Source organism: Oncorhynchus mykiss, chromosome 32 (assembly GCF_013265735.2).
Source record: "Oncorhynchus mykiss isolate Arlee chromosome 32, USDA_OmykA_1.1, whole genome shotgun sequence".
NCBI lineage: Eukaryota > Metazoa > Chordata > Actinopteri > Salmoniformes > Salmonidae > Oncorhynchus > Oncorhynchus mykiss.
In genome coordinates, this window is record NC_050572.1 from 16114327 (window position 1) to 16133845 (window position 19519).

At 40.9% G+C, this 19519-nt stretch overlaps 1 protein-coding gene across 7 annotated transcripts in view; it reads right to left on the reverse strand.

Moving 5' to 3' along the window:
• LOC110488009 (protein argonaute-2) overlaps positions 1 to 18487 on the reverse strand; it is a 29558-nt gene extending 11071 nt beyond the window's left edge. Inside the window, exons 1-17 of one of the 7 annotated variants that reach the window (XM_021559957.2) lie at positions 18219 to 18487; positions 16628 to 16675; positions 9563 to 9743; positions 6589 to 6709; positions 6131 to 6312; positions 5640 to 5776; positions 5139 to 5291; positions 4818 to 4905; positions 4427 to 4574; positions 4087 to 4206; positions 3736 to 3858; positions 2505 to 2641; positions 2103 to 2287; positions 1712 to 1871; positions 1136 to 1226; positions 505 to 711; positions 68 to 202 (exon numbers count right to left, since the gene is read on the reverse strand). In XM_021559957.2, the coding sequence (XP_021415632.1) occupies positions 68 to 202; positions 505 to 711; positions 1136 to 1226; positions 1712 to 1871; positions 2103 to 2287; positions 2505 to 2641; positions 3736 to 3858; positions 4087 to 4206; positions 4427 to 4574; positions 4818 to 4905; positions 5139 to 5291; positions 5640 to 5776; positions 6131 to 6312; positions 6589 to 6709; positions 9563 to 9743; positions 16628 to 16675; positions 18219 to 18243 (2241 nt within the window). In that variant the 5' untranslated portion in view covers positions 18244 to 18487. Of the gene's footprint in view, positions 1 to 67; positions 203 to 504; positions 712 to 1135; positions 1227 to 1711; positions 1872 to 2102; positions 2288 to 2504; positions 2642 to 3735; positions 3859 to 4086; positions 4207 to 4426; positions 4575 to 4817; positions 4906 to 5138; positions 5292 to 5639; positions 5777 to 6130; positions 6313 to 6588; positions 6710 to 9562; positions 9759 to 16627; positions 16676 to 18218 lie in introns of all 7 variants that reach the window. The other 6 variants (XM_021559958.2, XM_021559956.2, XM_021559954.2 and 3 more) reach the window with 6 other exon arrangements.
• Between the last annotated feature and the right edge of the window lie 1032 nt (positions 18488 to 19519).

The window sequence follows — 19519 nt, forward strand, 5'->3', positions numbered from 1 at the left end:
TAGGCATTTAATATGCACATTTCTTTTACAGTAATAGTGGTCAGTATGAATTGGAGAGATTACGAACCCTCTCGTTTCTGTCCATGCAGAAAAGTCGAGTGTGGTGTCTCTTCTGCACCACCACGAAGGTGATACCGGGCTGGTAGTCTTTCTCCAGTTTGATGCAGGCCTCACGGATAGCCAGTAACTCATGTTGGAGCACCTGGATAAACCCCAAAACGACAGCATGTCCATTTATACCAGTTCAAAACAAGGAGTCAGAACAGTAACCAATAGAAACACAGCAGGGCAAACCAAAAAGGAAACTCCCAAACAACCAAAATATCTGATTTGATCTCAGTAAAGACAACGACCGGGCAGTCAGAATTAAATTGGAACAGTAACCAATAAACAGAAACCAATACAAAAAACAAAAATATATATTTTTCTACTCACGCCCCACGGTTTGTACAGTACAATTACAGATCATGCAATTGAATTGAAATCCTATTTCCTCAAGTCTACCTCAAGTCTAACCTGGTTGAACTGGCCCTCAGATATGCCGTCGCGGTAGTAGATGATCCGGGTGGGCTTGAAGCGGGTGGACTTGTAGAACTGGATGAGCAGCTCTCTGACCATTGTGGCCAGGTCCTGGATGATGTCCTGGCGATGCTGCTGTACCCGCACTGTGGCACAGTAGCGGCTGGGGTGGGCGTCCATGCTCCCCACCACCTAGAAAAGAGTCACAGGGATGTGATCAGGACAATATTACACATAAGGGATTTTGGCTAGGGGCATAGTTCAATCTCAATTATATGTGAATGGAGGATGGCTAGATAAGCAGGAATTGCTGATTAATCATGAAGAATCACGTCTGAGGAAGCACAGGGCACACTTAGATTTTTTGCAAGTCAGGTGGAAGCCCATCAGTGAGCTAGGTGGAGTGGTAGACTATAGTTCTCCTTAGTCCTCTCCATTTTAGATGTTGGACATAGTCAAATAAACCACAGTAGACTATTGAGATGCACTCTGCCTCCCTAGCAGAACATGGTTGTGGGTATAGTAAAATAAACTACTGTACACTATTGAGATGCACCCCTACATTCACAGGTAGTTGACACAAGGCCCTATGAAGAGTCTGGTCCGTCTGACTTACTGCCGCGATGGAAGGCTTCTTCCCGTCTCCAGCAGGAGGGTGAGTGACGTCAGCACCCAGGAAGATAACTGGCTGCTGGAACACCAGGGGCCTGGAAAGAATAAACACCCACAAGGTTAACCAGAGCCATCCTTAGCGATGAAGTGTGAACAGAAGAATGGACGGAAACATGATAGTTTAAACAAATTCATCTCATTTACGGCATATCATGGCTCTATAGTGCAACCATTTCGCTTGCATAGGCGCCAAAATCTTTTGCAGTGCAACCTGTAATTTATATTTAGGAGCACCAGTGCGCCTAGAATATTTAAGGATTGTAACATTATTACCGCAAATATTTTTTCACTGTGCTCCTAAATTCCTTTATTTTTCAATTTAGGCACACGTGCTCCTTGTAAAAAAGCTTTGAGCCCTGCATGTGGATGTATAGGTGAATGAGCATGTTGAAACAAGCCACCAGTCTCAGATGTCATTGACAAATGTATACCAGTTTATACATTTTGAACAAATGTACAACACTCCATTTGATTGATGACAACAACCAGCCCATGTTAATGAGAGAGGTTCTACACTGACCTGCCCTGTGGGAGGAGGATGTTGTTGACCCCGCCCAACTTGACGTTGATCTTCAGGCAGAGATTAGAGAGGGTCTGGGGAGTGGTCTTCTGAACGTTCTTCACCTGGACACACTGGGTTGCCATGCCCAGCACCGTGTCACCAACACGCTTCACCTCAGCTACACCACACAGGGAGGAAGGGAGACAGGCCATGTCAGCGCAACAGGAGAGATATACAGTTAACGGTGTGTGTTAGAAAGTCTATATATGAGATTTGATACAGTTGGAAAGATAATCCAGGAAACATACCAAAAACCCTTTTAGAGCACAGTGTTCCAGCTGAACCAAGAGGATGTACAGGTTAATCTATAAAAACAGGAAACAGCCATTCACTTAGGAACTTTCCTCACCATAGACGGGCGTCTTCCCAGGCAGGATGACCACCACCAGTTGCAAGCCTTGATAGGTGTACTTGAGATGTTTGAACATGGGCTCCACGCTGTCCGCCCCCTGGGCGTACTTACAGAAACAGGGTTGGCCCTGGATGGGCATCCCCGCGTCACGAGAAATCTTACGCAGCTGGTCTGTAAACGCCCTGAGAGAAACAGGTTTATTAGAGGTTAGATGGGGAAACAATAGTCCTAAAATATGGAAATCATAAAAGGCAAACACGCAAGGAATATGTAGAAGTAATTAATGTTTTTAATACCGTCGAGGAATTGGTAGAAGAAATGAATGGTTTTTAATACTATCAAGATTTCTGCAACAATAACTTGATAATAGATCCCCATCCTTGCAGATGCAGTTCTTACTTGAGCAGAAGTTCAGTACACTGTCTCTGTGGGGCGAAGCAGGCGATGGCCCACACCTTGATCTCTATGCCAGTGTGGAACTGCTTGTTCCTCATGTCCCACACTCCCTGGATGGGAGTTGCTATTGCTTTATTCTGCTTGAGTAAAAGGGAGAAGAGGTAAGGGTCAGAAACAAATAGTTGTCTGTAACCACTCTTCCAGCCAACCATTTCATGCGGATGAATTACCTGAGGCATGAAAAAAAGTCACGACTAGACTAATGGAAACATAAAATACCGGTACAATTTTATAAATGCTGACAAGACAATTTGTTAGTTCGAAATGGTGGGATGTTTTTGTGTCTAAGAAATGGAGGTGGAAACACCTTTATGCGCAAATATTGATATAATAACCATCCTAACGAAGCGAACTTGGAGTCACACGATGATATGTTCTGTGGTCCTCCCACTACAACTAAGGAAAGCATGCAGTTTATTATTTATTAGGCTACAAATTAAACAAGTTATGATGTACTTCACAGGGTGATGAAAGTGCAAGGTGATGACCTTGATGCTCCTTTCCAATAAATATTGAGGGTCTTATTCTGGTGACATGATGATTGATGCTTCGCTGCTGTTTGACAGATATTATTATGGATAAGAGCCATATTTGTCTCATGTAGGTAGCCTACCCACACTGCCAGCTGTTGGCTAGAGCGCATGTGCCAAGACGAGTGGGCACATTCTCTATAGAACACAACAGTTTGTGACAAAACCATCAGTAGAGTTGAAATTGCGATGGAAACCTATTTAACTTGCATTTTTCATCCGGTACATGGGAATTTAATAGCAAAGTTATTTTTATGTGCCCTTCATCCATAGCCTTTTATCTGCAAAAAGTCAGTTTGATTGAAACATCTCTGGTGGGAAAATGCAATGTTAAAAATATTTGCATGAAAATCTCTTGCAAATTGGATGGAAACCTAGCTTGTGGTAAAAAATAAAAACTCTACACGGGTTAAGCAATAAAAAAAAATTAAGACAATTACACCCAACTGGGATATGTCTCACATTCAAAACACAAATGATAACATTAACACTCCAAAAAGCTCAGTACCAAGTTTATTTTTGCATAATATACCTACAGAACTGTGGTTCATCAGTGCACTGTTCTTACGCATCAGAGCCAACAACAAGTGGTTTAGAATGATCTAAATCAGTCAAACAATCCAGCTTAAATGGCAGAAACCTACCCGCCCCCCGTAGAGGATAGATGGGGCCTGGAGGACTCGGCCATTCACCTCGGTCATCTCATCCCTCACCATCACCCCAAACTCACGCACGTAAGGATCATTGTTAAAGTTGGCACTTCTCATCTGAAAAGGGTAAAAGGTCAGCAGTAATAATTCAAAAGGGGTTATTATACACTAGGACTTCAGAAAGACTGAAAGAAAACATTTGCATATGGTCAGGCCACCAATGGTTCAATAACAGCAGTTCAGTCATTGTACATTCAGTTAAAACCAAATACATACTTTAAGTGCATAAAAATCAGCTTTCAAGACTCTCAGTGCTTGAGTTCATTCCAGTAACTGTAACTTTACCAGTTTGCTGATCTCTTCCTGGCGGTCGGGTGCCGATCGGGCTGTGGCACGGATCATAGTGGACGTCTGATTGTCTGTCAGCTTCTTGATGCACCGCTGGCCAGCTACTATGTTGCATACCTGGACACAAACAACTTTATTAATAAATACCCTCAGGGACACATTAAGAAGGCATCATCAACCAGGAGATTAATCTCCCATACCCTAGAGATACAAGGCATTTTCACTGTTTCAACAGCAAACTGGAGTTTCTATAATACCTCCAGGGACCTCATTCTTTGTAACAATTTGAACCAGGCAGTAAACCATCTGAGGTTGTGAGGGGAGACTGCAGACTGACCTCAAGGGGGAGGTAGGTGTGTTTCTGCTCCTGTCCAACCTGTAGACAGGGGAGGTGGGGGTAGCGTAGTATGAGTTTGTACTTGTCTTTGAAGTACTGTGCTACTGTGCATTCTATGGTCTGGCCATTCTCCTGCTGCAGAGGAAACCTGAGGTCAAACAGATGAGAAATAAAGAAAAAAAATGTTTGATTGGATTTTCAAAGGGATTCAAGATCCCAAGTGGTGATTTCTGTTTGTCTTTATTGGTATCTGCTCTTAAATCTGTGCATGAAAGATGTGTTAAGCAGTTTTTTTGTTTTACATCCCTATGCAAACCATTCCTGGTTATATCACAAGATACTAAAGGAATTGAGGCAGTAGTTGGGAATCTTTTATGGTGTTCTTTCTTACGTCTGGTGGCTGGCCGGTCTTCTGGTAACATTACATACTCTGTACTTCCTTTTCATCTGACCACAGTGAGTGATCTCAACCTTCAGACCTGAGAATCACAACGGCAAAACAATGGTCGGATTCACACATACTGAACAATTACATTTTCCAATTTTATCACATGCTACTTTTAAATAACAGAGTTCAAATCAGATTTTTACTTCAATACACAAATAGTTATCAATATTTATTATTATAATAATACAGAATTGTTGGGTATAAGTATTAAAGCATTTCCACTCAGACAGACAAAAAAAACAACCCAACGCAACTATTGATTACCTGGTAATGAATGATTACCTTTGATTTCCTTGGTAAACTTTACTCTCTGGGAGTCGGTTAAGGGCTTCTGTTGTTCTTCAATGCTTTTGAAATCCAAAACCTCACACATGAACTCAATCACAGGCTGAGCCTTGTAGAACGCGGTGGCAGACACTGGAACAACAAAACACCAAACAGAGCGATGAGATTCACAGACCTATCCTCCGGCTTCCAAATACATACAGTAACGTCCGATTATGTAGGTTGCACTTGATTGAGGATAGTTGGTTGGGTTTACCTTTTTAGGACCAATGGCATCACCTCAAAAGTACAAGCCCCACCCAATCAACACTTTAGGAAGAATTAAATATATTTACTGCCTGAAACATACCATGGAATGAGATTCTATCCTCCTTCCAGTCACACACCCAACACAGAGACATACTCTAGTCAGACACACTCCCTACTATTTAGGGAATAGGATGCCATTTGGGACGCAGACATTTCCTGCGTGAAACCTACCGTCAATGTTTAGCATCATCTTCCACAGGGAAGGCCTGACTGATTGGTGGAACCCAAACCAGACCTCCCTGCCCCCGCCCAGGGGGTTAGAGCATCCCTCTGAAGGGGTGAAGAAAGAACGTCCGACGGGGGTGTACCTGGTGGAAGAGGGTGTGAAGACGATGTGATTCACCTCAGTCTCAACAGAATCTGGCTTCACAAGAAGCCTGACAGAGGAATTTGAATAAACAGGGCCAAATACACTAGATGTAAATGGTGTGTGCATAGGTATAGAGAAAACAGTGGTTTATGAACAAATTTGAGGGAAAGATTGAAGAAATGACCTGAGGGTCATTAAGTATGTGGACCAATGTATTACAGCAGACATGGTAATGCTAAGCCTATTTGCACATTTTGTCTGAGAACTTTGTATGCAACTATAAATACCACCATTAAATACCAATATTACTTAGCGAAAATATACTGGTTGTTTTCAAGGGGAAAAGACTGACCTCATAGAGGGCAAATGTCTCATGACCACATCCAGGGCCTGGATGGTCTCGAAGGGGATGTTTGGCAGTCGTCCCGACAGGGCTTCTTGAAGAGCTTGCAAACTGACGCAGGACACCCACTTTATGGCCACTTTGAAGCTCCTGTCCTTCCCCTCACCTGGGATGGTCACTTCCAGCTCCACCTGTCAGTGTGCGTGTACAGGTGTTTAGTGTGTTTAAAATTGGCATGACTACCCAGTCAAAGCATCAAAAAGCTTAATAAAATATATTTTTCATATTTTTCATTTCACCAGGCAAGTCAAGACCTTACATATGTAGCCTATACACAAGGTAAAACCACTCTCCATCCAATATCATGGATGTCATTAATATAGTACCACATTGCATGTAATCACATCGATAGTCCCATAATATCACAATTACATCACTGACACCTCAGGTCAGATGGGGAGACATACTTTTTCCCTCCCTATGGGTAAGGGCATGGCTGTGTAGAGATTCTTCCTCCCGTCATACACTGGCTTTCGATCCCCAAAGATCTGCGTTTTAAAGTGCTGTACCATGTGCTCCACAATTTCACTGAGAAGAACAAAAATGGAGCATATGAGACGTTATCAACACAGTACACAGTCCTTATCACAGTCAAGACACCTATTTTATAGCATACAAACTGTCATATAACAGAAGTGATGTGCATCTGGAACAGTTATTCTCAAAGAGTGATCATTTGAAACAAGGCTCAATTTGGAGAGTTGAAAGACATTTCAGTGTTACAAAAAAATATGTATTTTCGATGTTGACGTTTGATTTAGTTTATTCTGTTCTTTCAAGTTTTCTAAACGGATTAACAATTCCACAATGTACATTGCATGTGGATGAACTGTGGCCACGACATCTGTTTGGTATTAGACCTATGCTTAATGTATTTAGTCTTTATCAAATATGAAAAGTTTTCATATTTTCAGTCTGGAACCTGTCTATATTTAGGGGGTTTATAGCCTAGGTTAATCAATTGTAAATGGCACTAGCAGTTCGCAGACTAGGGTCGTCACTGGTTACCACAGCCACAAAGTCATAAACCAACTGTTTCTACAATTTTGCTTCTTAAAAATCAGATGTTAAACCTAACCTTTAACAACACTGCTAACCTTATACTAAGACAGATTTTCCTTTTGGTTTTCACGATATGTGACACGTTTCAGGAAACTAGGTGAATGTTGCGCATCACTACTTCACAGGAGAGGCATTTGAGCATTACATTTTTTTTTTTTTTGCCAAATGCATTTTGGGGCAGAAATGCCTTCTGGAACACGTGAACTTTCATGTGCCTTATTAACAAACTTGTATGCCATCTGTAAATACAAATACAATTGTTAAATTACAAGCCTAGTTGGTTTAGCCACGGAGAAAACAGGAACCTTCCCGCTTTCCATGATTGGCTGAGATAAATGGATTGGACATGCCGAGATGAGTTTGGATTGGTCTGCCATGTAGCACGCGTCGGTCTATAATGAGCTACTTAATACGTGTAGGTAACCCTTTCTAACGCAGATTTTGAACGATAGCTCTCCACTTTCTGGAGGACCGAGTTTTGAAATCAGTAGAATGCCTGTTGGAAGCAAGAGTATGATAGCTAAGGAGAGAAATGTAGGCATTTGATTACAAGGGAGTTGAAAAGAGAACACAGAAAGCTGTTGTATAAAACACATCTCTGGATTACGTCTTCAAACGAAGGGCAACCATGGCATCCATGACAGAGGGAGAAGCGTTCATTTGTGTACACGTGTAAGAGTCTAGCTAGCTACAATTTAATATATGATACCATTCTAATTTTGCCCAAAAGTAGTTCTCATTGCAAGTTAAAGCATACAGTTATATAGCTAGCGAGAGAGCCAGCCAACGTTGGCTAATGTTACGTGTATGTATATTACTTGTATCTCAAAGACATTTGCATTGCTAGCAATAGCCTAATGTTAGCTAGCTAACATTGAACCTAGTTGGTTACCATTTAGCCACCTGTAGATTCACGCAGGGTGGTAACGTTATGAGTTGGGATTATGGTTCATCATTTAGCTAGCTACACAAACTTTTTTTTAAAACTCCATTATGCAAGTAGCCATTTCACTGTACCATTTTCACCTTCTGTATCCTGTGTATGTGACAAATAAACTTGGGATTTGATAGTGTGTTTACCAGAGACTAAATGTGAACATAATGACCAGCACCAAAGTCAAATTACGATATAACATTAAGCCAACGAGTGTCCAAGTTCTAAAATTATCTGGTAGAATGCCCTGCTTCTATTTCGTCACTCTAGCTATGAAAGCTTTGGTGGTTTAGTACATGACCGTACTCACTGTTTAGCACATGGCCTCACATGTGAATCCTTAAAAAGTTGGGTGGGGCTAAGGCTTAAGGGTGTGAATGATGCAGAATGAGTGTAGACAAAGAGCTCTCCAGTAGGTGTACCAAGACATTCAAGGGCCCTTTTCTCAAAAGTGGGGTTACAAGTTTATCAACTTTCAAAGCAGAATTACTTTTCAATTGTTCCTCATCTGTAGTGTGACATACCATTTTCTAGCCGAGTCTCTACTTTTAAATATTTCAAATTTTGCTACATGGGACTGAATCGAGCCGGTCGGTCACATATAGCAATTGACTTAGTGGCTGTGGTAACTAGTGACAATCACTAAGACCCCAAGCAGAAAATTATGCAACTGTTCCATAATTTCAGCTCATTATTTGAACACATATTTCCCACCTTCAGTCAGCCAGTCCATTTTGAATTTGTGATGAAACTGTTGTCATTTGGCAAGGAATGTAGCTTGTGTATCCCATCAGTTAGATACATTTTAATAGGCATTTTATTCTCTAAATCCACTCAGCAAGCATTTGTGGAGGGAGCAGTTGGAACGCAATTGAGTAAGTGAGACATGGAAGGGTAAGGGAATTTAGGGAGCAGAATTCTGTGATACTTGGCTTCTTTTTTATGTGTCGCCCAAATGCATATGTACAAATGGAACTCGAGTAAAAGCAAATTAACGTAGCCTTCAAGAAAAAAGAAAATACACCAAATATATATATATATATATATATATATATATATAAATAATCTCTGGTTAAAAGGTAAAGTTTTGACGTCTGTTCAAGTACTCGATTACTCATACCCATCCCTAGCTCACATGGGGAAAATGGCGCAGCACAGCTTCCAGAAAAATAGTCTCTTTCAAACTAGGGATTTCGTGGATAATTGTGGTAAAACAAGTCATTCTGCTCATAGATTATGGTTTTATGAACTACACATTAACACCACCAGCCCAAAGCGGGAGGTTAAAAAAAATACTTCGATATACTCTGGAACTTTGGAAACTTCTAACTAGATAATTGAATACTCAGGTGAAAGCCTGTAAACCAAATCAAATGGTTCCATACCGGTTGACCCTTCTGGGGCATTTCTCTGGCTTGATGTCAATGTCGTAGTGGTAGACCTCCAGTTTGGGGATCTCCATCTCAAAGAAGTTGGCCTGCAGTTTGATTGTCCTGCCCATGGTGCCAAAGTCCGGCCGCGAGGGGGGTTTGAACACATACTCTGGCACTGGGGGAGATGGGGGATCTGGATCAGAGGGGTCAGGGGTAGGAAGCAAACAAAAAAACAAGTTAATAACTGTACAGATGGAATGGATTTTGCCTAGTCCCAGATGTGTTTGTGCAGTTTTTCCAACTCCTATATTCATTATCACAATATAGCAAGACACACTGTTCTAGCCTGGTCCCAGGTCTGTTTGCGCTAACACACAAGATTGTTCTAGAATATTATTTTTTGAATTTGAATAGTTGCATGTTCAAAGCATTTGACTGACATGCTTGAACTATTTGGTTGGTGAGCCCTGACCAAGTTTGGACACCTTATTGAACACCAAGGACTGTGAAGAGACACACACACACACACAATAACACACACCCACATACACATGGATTTCTTATTGGAGTAATGGCCTGAGAGCACACAATGTGTTGTGAAGTTATGAAATGTAATGTATATAACTGCCTTAATTTAGCTGGAAGACTAGCTGCTGCCTTGGCAAAACTGTTTCAAAGTCAGTCTTTTCTTTAGCGGTCTGTTAATCCTAGGGATTATGTGTGTTTCCTCAGAAGCTTAGCTATGACGAGAGGGTCAAATTTTCAACTTCTAATCAGCATGTCTAAGAATAACTGGCATCCCACGTGATAACCAGCTTTGTTGTAATAGGTAGAGAAGGGGATATCAGACCCCTGAAATTCAGGACATATGATGTAAAACAAGTCCCTTTGGAAAATAATGGTTATTCGGACACAACCTGACTTGAGCTCTAAATAGTAGGCATTTTACGAATGCAAAAAATGTTTTATAGTATGTGAATCTTTGAAATCGAGTATGCTTTAAATGCCTCGCTGTTCTACTCATTTCGGCTTGTCATCTATTAGAATTCACTGCACACTTTTGAAGAGAATCGTTATTCCTGAGTCTGTTTGACAACAGCCGATAATCAGATAAGTGGACGCCCTGTACCTAAATGAAAGAATGGTAGGAATCAACACAGTTGGGCATTACATGACACATCCTCAGGATGGGTGAGGCTAGTATCTTGATATGTTACCTACTGCATTAGTTCTTAATAGGACGCAGTAAAATTAGTACACAGTATGTCGTTTTAGTAAGTAGCAGGCAAGACAGATTTCGGACATGGCCGATGTGCTCCAGTGCAGTCAGCTGTTGTCCAGTGTTTCTTGCCGGTAAACACTACCTAATTGATTCCTACAGTTATACTTGCCCTATTTTATATCCAATGTCCTTTGCCTGTCAGAATCAAGACATTTAAAGATGTGGGAAGCTCTAAAAGGCTAGCAAGGGCAAGCTACTCTTCCTTGCTTTCACAAAATGAAAAAAATAAAAACATTGCAAATGTTTTGCCAGCGCCCCCTTGTAAATGGTAGTGGGACATCATGTTACCAAAAGCTGTCCACTGCTCCAAAAATCCCACTCCACCCCTGGACACGCAAGTGAGTAGATCAACGGAATGAAGCTTGTAGTAACCTTAAGAGTGTTTTCACACAGACTATCAGTCAAAGGTTTGGACACACCTACTCATTCAAGGGTTTCTTTATTTTTTACATTATTTTCCACATTGTAGAATAGTGAAGGCATCAAAACTATGAAATAACACATGGAATAGTGTAGTAACCAAAAAAAACAACCCAAAAATAAATTTAAAAAAGTGTTAAACAAATCAAAATATGGTATATTTGAGATTCTTCAACGTAGCCACCCTTTGCCTTGACAGCTTCGCACACTCTTGGCATTCTCTCAACCAGCTTCACCTGGAATGCTTTTCCAACAGTCTTGAAAGAGTTCCCACATATTCTAGGCACTTGTTGCCTGATTTTCCTTCACTCTGTGGTTCAGCTCATCCCAAACCATGTCAATTTGGTTGAGGTCAGGTGATTGTGGAGGCCAGAGCATCTGATGCAGCACTCCATCACTCTCCTTCTTGGTCAAATAGCCCTTACACAGCCTGAAAGTGTGTTGGGTCATTGTCCTGATGAAAAACAAATGATAGTCCCACTACATGCAAACCAGATGGGATGGTGTATTGCTGCAGAATGCTGTGGAAGCCATGCTGGTTAAGTATGCCTTGAATTCTAAATAAATCAGTGACAGTGTCACCAGCAAAGCACCCCCACCTCCATGCTTCAGTGGGAACCACACATGCAGAGATCCTCTGTTCACCCACTCCGCATCTCACAAAGACACGGCGGTTGGAACCAAAAATCTCAAATTTGGACTCAGACCAAAAGGACAGATTTCCACCAGTCTAATGTCCATTGCTTGCATTTCTTGGTCCAAGCAATTCTTATCATTGGTGTCCTTTAGTAGTGGTTTCTTTGCAGCAATTTGACGATGAAGGCCTGATTCACGCTGTCTCCTTTGAACAGTTGATGTTGAGATGTGTCTGTTACTTGAACTCTGAAGAATTTATTTGGTCTGCAATTTCTGAGTCTGGTAAATAATTAACTTATTTTTTGGAATGCCCTTGAAGAAACATTAAAAAGTTCTTGACTGACCATGTCTTAAAGTAATGGACTGTTGTTACTCTTTGCTTATTTGAGCTGTTCTTGCCATAATATGGACTTGGTCTTTTACCAAATAGGGCACTCTTCTGTATATACAAGGGCCCCTAACCTAATTGAAATGCATTCCAGGTGACTACCTCATGAAGCTGGTTAAGAGAATGCCAAGAATGTGCAAAGCTGTCAAGGCGAAGGGTGGATACTTTGAAGAATCTCAAATATACAGTGCCTTGCGAAAGTATTCGGCCCCCTTGAACTTTGCGACCCTTTGCCACATTTCAGGCTTCAAACATAAAGATAAAACTGTATTTTTTTGTGAAGAATCAACAACAAGTGGGACACAATCATGAAGTGGAACGACATTTATTGGATATTTCAAACTTTTTTAACAAATCAAAAACTGAAAAATTGGGCGTGCAAAATTATTCAGCCCCCTTAAGTTAATACTTTGTAGCGCCACCTTTTGCTGCGATTACAGCTGTAAGTCGTTTGGGGTATGTCTCTATCAGTTTTGCACATCGAGAGACTGACATTTTTTCCCATTCCTCCTTGCAAAACAGCTCGAGCTCAGTGAGGTTGGATGGAGAGCATTTGTGAACAGCAGTTTTCAGTTCTTTCCACAGATTCTCGATTGGATTCAGGTCTGGACTTTGACTTGGTCATTCTAACACCTGGATATGTTTATTTTTGAACCATTCCATTGTAGATTTTGCTTTATGTTTTGGATCATTGTCTTGTTGGAAGACAAATCTCCGTCCCAGTCTCAGGTCTTTTGCAGACTCCATCAGGTTTTCTTCCAGAATGGTCCTGTATTTGGCTCCATCCATCTTCCCATCAATTTTAACCATCTTCCCTGTCCCTGCTGAAGAAAAGCAGGCCCAAACCATGATGCTGCCACCACCATGTTTGACAGTGGGGATGGTGTGAGCTGTGTTGCTTTTACACCAAACATAACGTTTTGCATTGTTGCCAAAAAGTTCAATTTTGGTTTCATCTGACCAGAGCATCTTCTTCCACATGTTTGGTGTGTCTCCCAGGTGGCTTGTGGCAAACTTTAAACACTTTTTATGGATATCTTTAAGAAATGGCTTTCTTCTTGCCACTCTTCCATAAAGGCCAGATTTGTGCAATATACGACTGATTGTTGTCCTATGGACAGAGTCTCCCACCTCAGCTGTAGATCTCTGCAGTTCATCCAGAGTGATCATGGGCCTCTTGGCTGCATCTCTGATCAGTCTTCTTGTATGAGCTGAAAGTTTAGAGAGACGGCCAGGTCTTGGTAGATTTGCAGTGGTCTGATACTCCTTCCATTTCAATATTATCGCTTGCACAGTGCTCCTTGGGATGTTTAAAGCTTGGGAAATCTTTTTGTATCCAAATCCGGCTTTAAACTTCACAACAGTATCTCGGACCTGCCTGGTGTGTTCCTTGTTCTTCATGATGCTCTCTGCGCTTTTGACGGACCTCTGAGACTATCACAGTGCAGGTGCATTTATACAGAGACTTGATTACACACAGGTGGATTGTATTTATCATCATTAGTCATTTAGGTCAACATTGGATCATTCAGAGATCCTCACTGAACTTCTGGAGAGAGTTTGCTGCGCTGAAAGTAAAGGGGCTGAATAATTTTGCACGCCCAATTTTTCAGTTTTTGATTTGTTACATTTTTTTGAAATATCCAATAAATGTCGTTCCACTTCATGATTGTGTCCCACTTGTTGTTGATTCTTCACAAAAAAATACAGTTTTATATCTTTATGTTTGAAGCCTGAAATGTGGCAAAAGTTCAAGGGGGCCGAATACTTTCGCAAGGCACTGTATATTTTGATTTGTTTAACATGTGTTTACTACATAATTCCATGTGTGTTATTTCATAGTGTTGTCGTCATCTTCACTATTATTCTACAATGTAGAAAATCTTAAAAATAAAGAAAAACCCTGGAATGAGTAGGTATGTCAAACTTGACTGGTACTGTAGTTCTGAGCAATAGTTGAATCAGTTATTTGTTAATTTTTTTGGGTCCGGTTGGTTTCACATTGCCAAATGTCAAACTAAGATGGCTTAACAGAATCATGTTCATACCAGTCATTTGTTTAGAGAAAACTCACATTAAATCCATGTTTTACCATTAATCAGCATAACTTGTCCCAAACGTTGGTATTCCAACAACCTGCGGGAGGAAACAGCGCAATAGCAGCTCCATCTTACGACGCGAGTAGGCTAAATTCAGTAGCCTATAGCTCCACCCTTTGAGCGACCCACGTTGTGTCATTTTGTACATTCCCAAGTTCAGATAGTATATTCACACTAGGGCTGGGACAACACCAGTATCAAGATACTCGTTAGCATTGTAGAAAGGAAAACAGCCCTAATGTTTAAGAAAATAAAAAAAAAATTTTTTAAACGTCATCCAGTCACATTTATTTTCCAAGCTATAGCCAGTGCTGAGCGATTAACTGAAACTGTGGTTATTTTCCTTTTTTTTTTTTTTTAACTAATGGACTGGTGTCAGTTCAATTATTTTAATTCCATGTGTTTCTCTCTGTGAGCTCAATGCTGCACACATTGCAGTTTCTCTAGAGATAAATCAAATCCGTCCTGAACTGTGCGATGTAGTAGGGAGTTGTAGTTTCCAACAGGCCAATAGTCTACCGACTTAAGCACCTAAAACTTGGTAATTAACTACGACCATAATCCATTGTGCATCTACATTACATGACCAAGAGTATGTGGACACCTGCTCGTCGAACATCTCATTCTAAAATCATGGGCAATAATATGGAGTTGTTCCCCACTTTGATGCTATAACAGCCTTGAAAGTCACTGAGCTCTTCAGCAAGGCCTTTTTACTGCCAATGTTTGTCTATGGAGATTGCATGGCTGTGTGCTCAATTTTATAAGCCTGTCAAGCAACAGGTGTGGCTGAAATAGCCACTAATTTGTGTCCATATACTTTTGTATAATTTGTGTCCATATACTTTTGTATAAAATATATAATATTTATTAGGGCACTTGTCCAATCTGCGTTTTTTATGACCGTCACGGAATAGAACAACACTCAATCGTGAGGTGATATAAGAGCAGCTGTTGCTTCACGAGGCATCTACCTGAAAATACATGATCTAAGTGATTGATAGTTGGTATTCAGCAGTCATAAAAGTATGACTTATTTACTTTACATGTTGCATTTTTGTTCAGTCAAGTGTTGGTCCGATGTTTAATGAGCTCAAATGAAAGACGCCAGAATTTAATGCACAAAAAAAGCTGATTTCTCTCAAATTTTGGGCACAAATTTGTTTACATCCCTATTAGTGAACATTTATCCTTTGTAAAGATAATCCATCCACCTGACAGGTGTGGTATATCAAGACACGGATTAAACAGCATGATCATTACACAGGTGCAACTTGTGCTGGGAACAAAAGGCCACTTAAATGTTCAGTTTTGGCACACAACACAATGCCACAGATGTTTCAAGTTGAGGGAGTGTGGTGCGGCAGGGTAGCCTAGTGGTTAGAGCGTTGGACTAGTAACCGGAAGGTTGCAAATCCCCGAGCTGACAAGGTACAAATCTGTCGTTCTGCCCCTGAACAGGCAGTTAACCCACTGTTCCTCCCAGACATCTGATGAGTATTTGTCTTTAATAAAGCCTTTGTGGGGAAAAACTCATTCTGATTGGCTTGTCTCCCAAGTAGGTGGGCCTGGGGATCCATGGTTGCACTCCTGGCCTGTCATGTGAAATCCCTAGATTAGGGCCCAATTAATTTTTTTTCATTGATTGAATTCCTTATATGAACTGTAACTCAGTAAAATCGTTACATTTATATTTTTGTTCAGTATACAAAATTGTGATTTTTGCCAGACAGCATAGGCAGAAGCTCTAGAGATGAGATGCTGACTTGGAATGAAATAAACAAATCTAATATACACCATTTAAATATTTTATTCAAGTGAATAAATGGTTAATAAGTGACAAGTAAATGGGCAGTCACTACCATCATGGGACTTCAATTGTTTTATTCTGTGTTACAGCATTCAACCCACATAACGCAATTAATGTAAAAAATAAAAAAAATAGACCCCTATTTGTTATTTATTTTTATAATCTAACACAAACCTCAAAATGCACTAGTTGCTCAACACTAGCTATAGCACACAATATTTTACATTCAGCAGATTATTAAAGGACCAAAGAGCTTGTTCTGCTTTGTGTTTTCATTTTTGCCATGGAAAAAAATATTGCGATACTGGAATCGTCACAGCCCTGGTTCACACCAGTCCAAACAAACCGAACTAAAGGGGGGAAAACATGCCACAGTTCTGAAAAGTCACTCCAAACTAATTTAGTGTTAAAGTACCCTAAGATTGGTGTGAAAGAAGCTTACCAGAGCCAATTGACCCCGAGGAGTGAGGTGGTTCAAGCATCTCAGCAGCTAGAAGAGAAAAACATTTGTCAATTGACATGACTCACAATGATTAAAATGAAGGCTGCATGGATCACAAAATGTTCTGTATTATTCTTAGAACGTCCTCCTATTCATAATGCCCAAATAAAACCTTGTCACTTCATTCTCCATGTTCATTTTCATGCCCTATAGTTTAATGCTGCATAGATAGCAACTACAGACCCTACCAGTACGCTTGTTTACTCGATGGAGTAGTGTGGATAAAGGTACAATTTGGACTACAGTGGAATCCCTCATCCCTGCATTGAGGTAGGTTTTCCAACCCATCCATCGTACCTGCTTGCATCTTCTGGAACACCGACTACCCATTTCCAAATGCCTCACCCTCTTATCAGCCTTAGAACAGAATCATGTACAACTGCTGATCCAATTTTTCAGCTCCCTTATCAACAAGTACACACCAGCAGCTCAGCAACCTGGCAATCTGACCACTCCTAAAACCAACCATCTTCCTGAAACTGGTCACCATCATTCTCAGTAAGGATTGGAAATAATTAACTGGATATAGTCAACCAGTGGTGCAACCTTGTTTTCTAGCAAATATTCATTTTCACATAACTGGCTCCACTTTGAACAACTTAAGAGTAATGAAAAATTACCCACTAGTAGTATAGCATAACATATCTGTTCGCTAACGCTACTCGTCACCATCGATGCTTTTCCCAACCTAAATACCAGGCCATGTTCCCACCTGCACAAACTAAAACAGCATGTTAGGAGAGGATATTTTCTTTAATTGGCCTTCACTTAATGGCATTTTGTTAGTGATCAAACAATTAGTTCCCCATTCTCAATTTCAACTTAATATCTAGTTAAATGTAGCTAGCGAATGATGCACAACTTAAGGATTGTTGCTAGCTCAATATATAGCAAGCTGACTGGTCCCCATAATGGTAGCTAACGGCAAAGAGAATAACTCGGTGCAAACAGTCTCCGAAATGTAGCGGGTTAGTCAGCTAGCAAGTTAGACAACAAGCAATGGTTAACAGGTAGCTAACTAATTCATTAGAACGCAAACCAAGTTAGCTAGCTAACATTTGAAAAGGTTAACAAGCCGCCGTTGGATAACAAGGCGACTGCCCGTTAGCAGGCTAACGTTAGCTAGTTTACTAAAAATTAGTTCCTCTGAGCTAGCTCGGTAGCTAGCTACTGGCCAACCATCTATTATTTGAAATATAAAAAAAAAATGCACAAAATGTCTCCTGCTTTAGGATTGGACTTGAACAAGATTGAAGTTAATCGACTTCCAACTATCGTTAGCCAGTTCAACAAGCTTAGCTAACATTAGTTAACTAGCTAACAACAACAGGCCAGGCAAACGGTGGCAAGGCTTGCTAACGCGAGATCTAGCTAGCTACTTAGGGACAAAATGTTAAACTGAGCTTGGCGAACAATGTTACAAAATGAAAACAAAACCGTGTAAATGATTAGAGGCCCCAAAAGCCAAACTATCACTATCAGCACATTTATTCGCTATCCGTCTTGCTAACTAGCAAAATGCTAAACTTACCTCCAGCTGCTCCACTGGAATACATTTTATCGGTTGTTCAGCGTGCACTCTGTGGTCGTACGTACGGGTACTCCACTTTTCTTAAACGTCGCCAAAATACATACGTAAATGGGTACTATATATATATATATATATATATATAAAACAGTGTGGGTGGCTCGGGTAGGAAGTGGAAGGTTTTAGCCAAGCAGTAAATTACAACACCACGAGAGCTTTATCATCCTCGGCACGGCACCATCCCCCCAACACAAACCGGAGCTATGCCGAGAGAGGCTAGGGAAGGATCTGTGTGATGTCACACAGTCCACTCTCTTATCCCCGCGCGGTCTTTCCTTGGATCGTGTTCATTTTACAACATTGCGAAATTCAGAGGAAGATGAATCAACCAAAGTGCAATGAATGTATTTCATTTGGTCCCTGTAAACACTACAATATTAAAATAGCTGTAACGTTACCAACCAAATGTGTAATTTTACTTAATTTGGCCACTGCCGAATGCACTGGAAGAATAAACAGCAGTCATTTTCGGGGCATGTTGTATTTGAAATATATGCTCACTGATAAACCCATCTCGTGGATTCCACAAAAGTCCTGCGAACTAGCTTAACATTCATTATTGTTACTGGATGATTTTGTATTGGTGTAGCTAGTAGGCCAAAGCAGCCCAGCCTTCTCATGCCATATGTCCTATGTCCCCCTACTTATCCTCCTCAAATATGGGCTCCCGAGTGGCGCAGCGGACTAAGGCACTGCATCTCATTGTTAGAGGTGTCACCACACCCTGGTTCAAATACAGGCTGTATATCCAGGCTGTGTAGGCTGCCATTGTAAATAAGAATTTGTTCTTAACCAACTTGCCTAGTTAAATAAATAACATCTGTGGCTTGACCAGTAGGGGCAGCCTAACATTTAGGGGCCTTTAGAGTTTAGGGGCCCAGCCAACTACTCAAAAAAATTTACTTCCATTTGTAAACTTAGACCAACCAAAAAGAGTTCAACATCAATGGAGTGGCAGGTGGTTGGGGAGACAAACCAGTAGCCAGAAATTTCTGAAAAAATACAGAACTGAACTTGCAACCTGCTGTGGGCTGCTGCATTTTACCCCTGGCACCATTTCCTGCCATTGTGCAATTGAGCAAGGCACTTAACTGCCTTAAACTGCTCTTGTTCCAGGCGTGCTACTCCCTCCCTGGTGGCTAACCGTGTGCCTCTCCAAGGGTGTGTATTTGGTGGGGTTGAGATAGACATATTTCTGTATTTCACAAAATGGACACTAATCCATTCGATTCTATTCAGAGGAC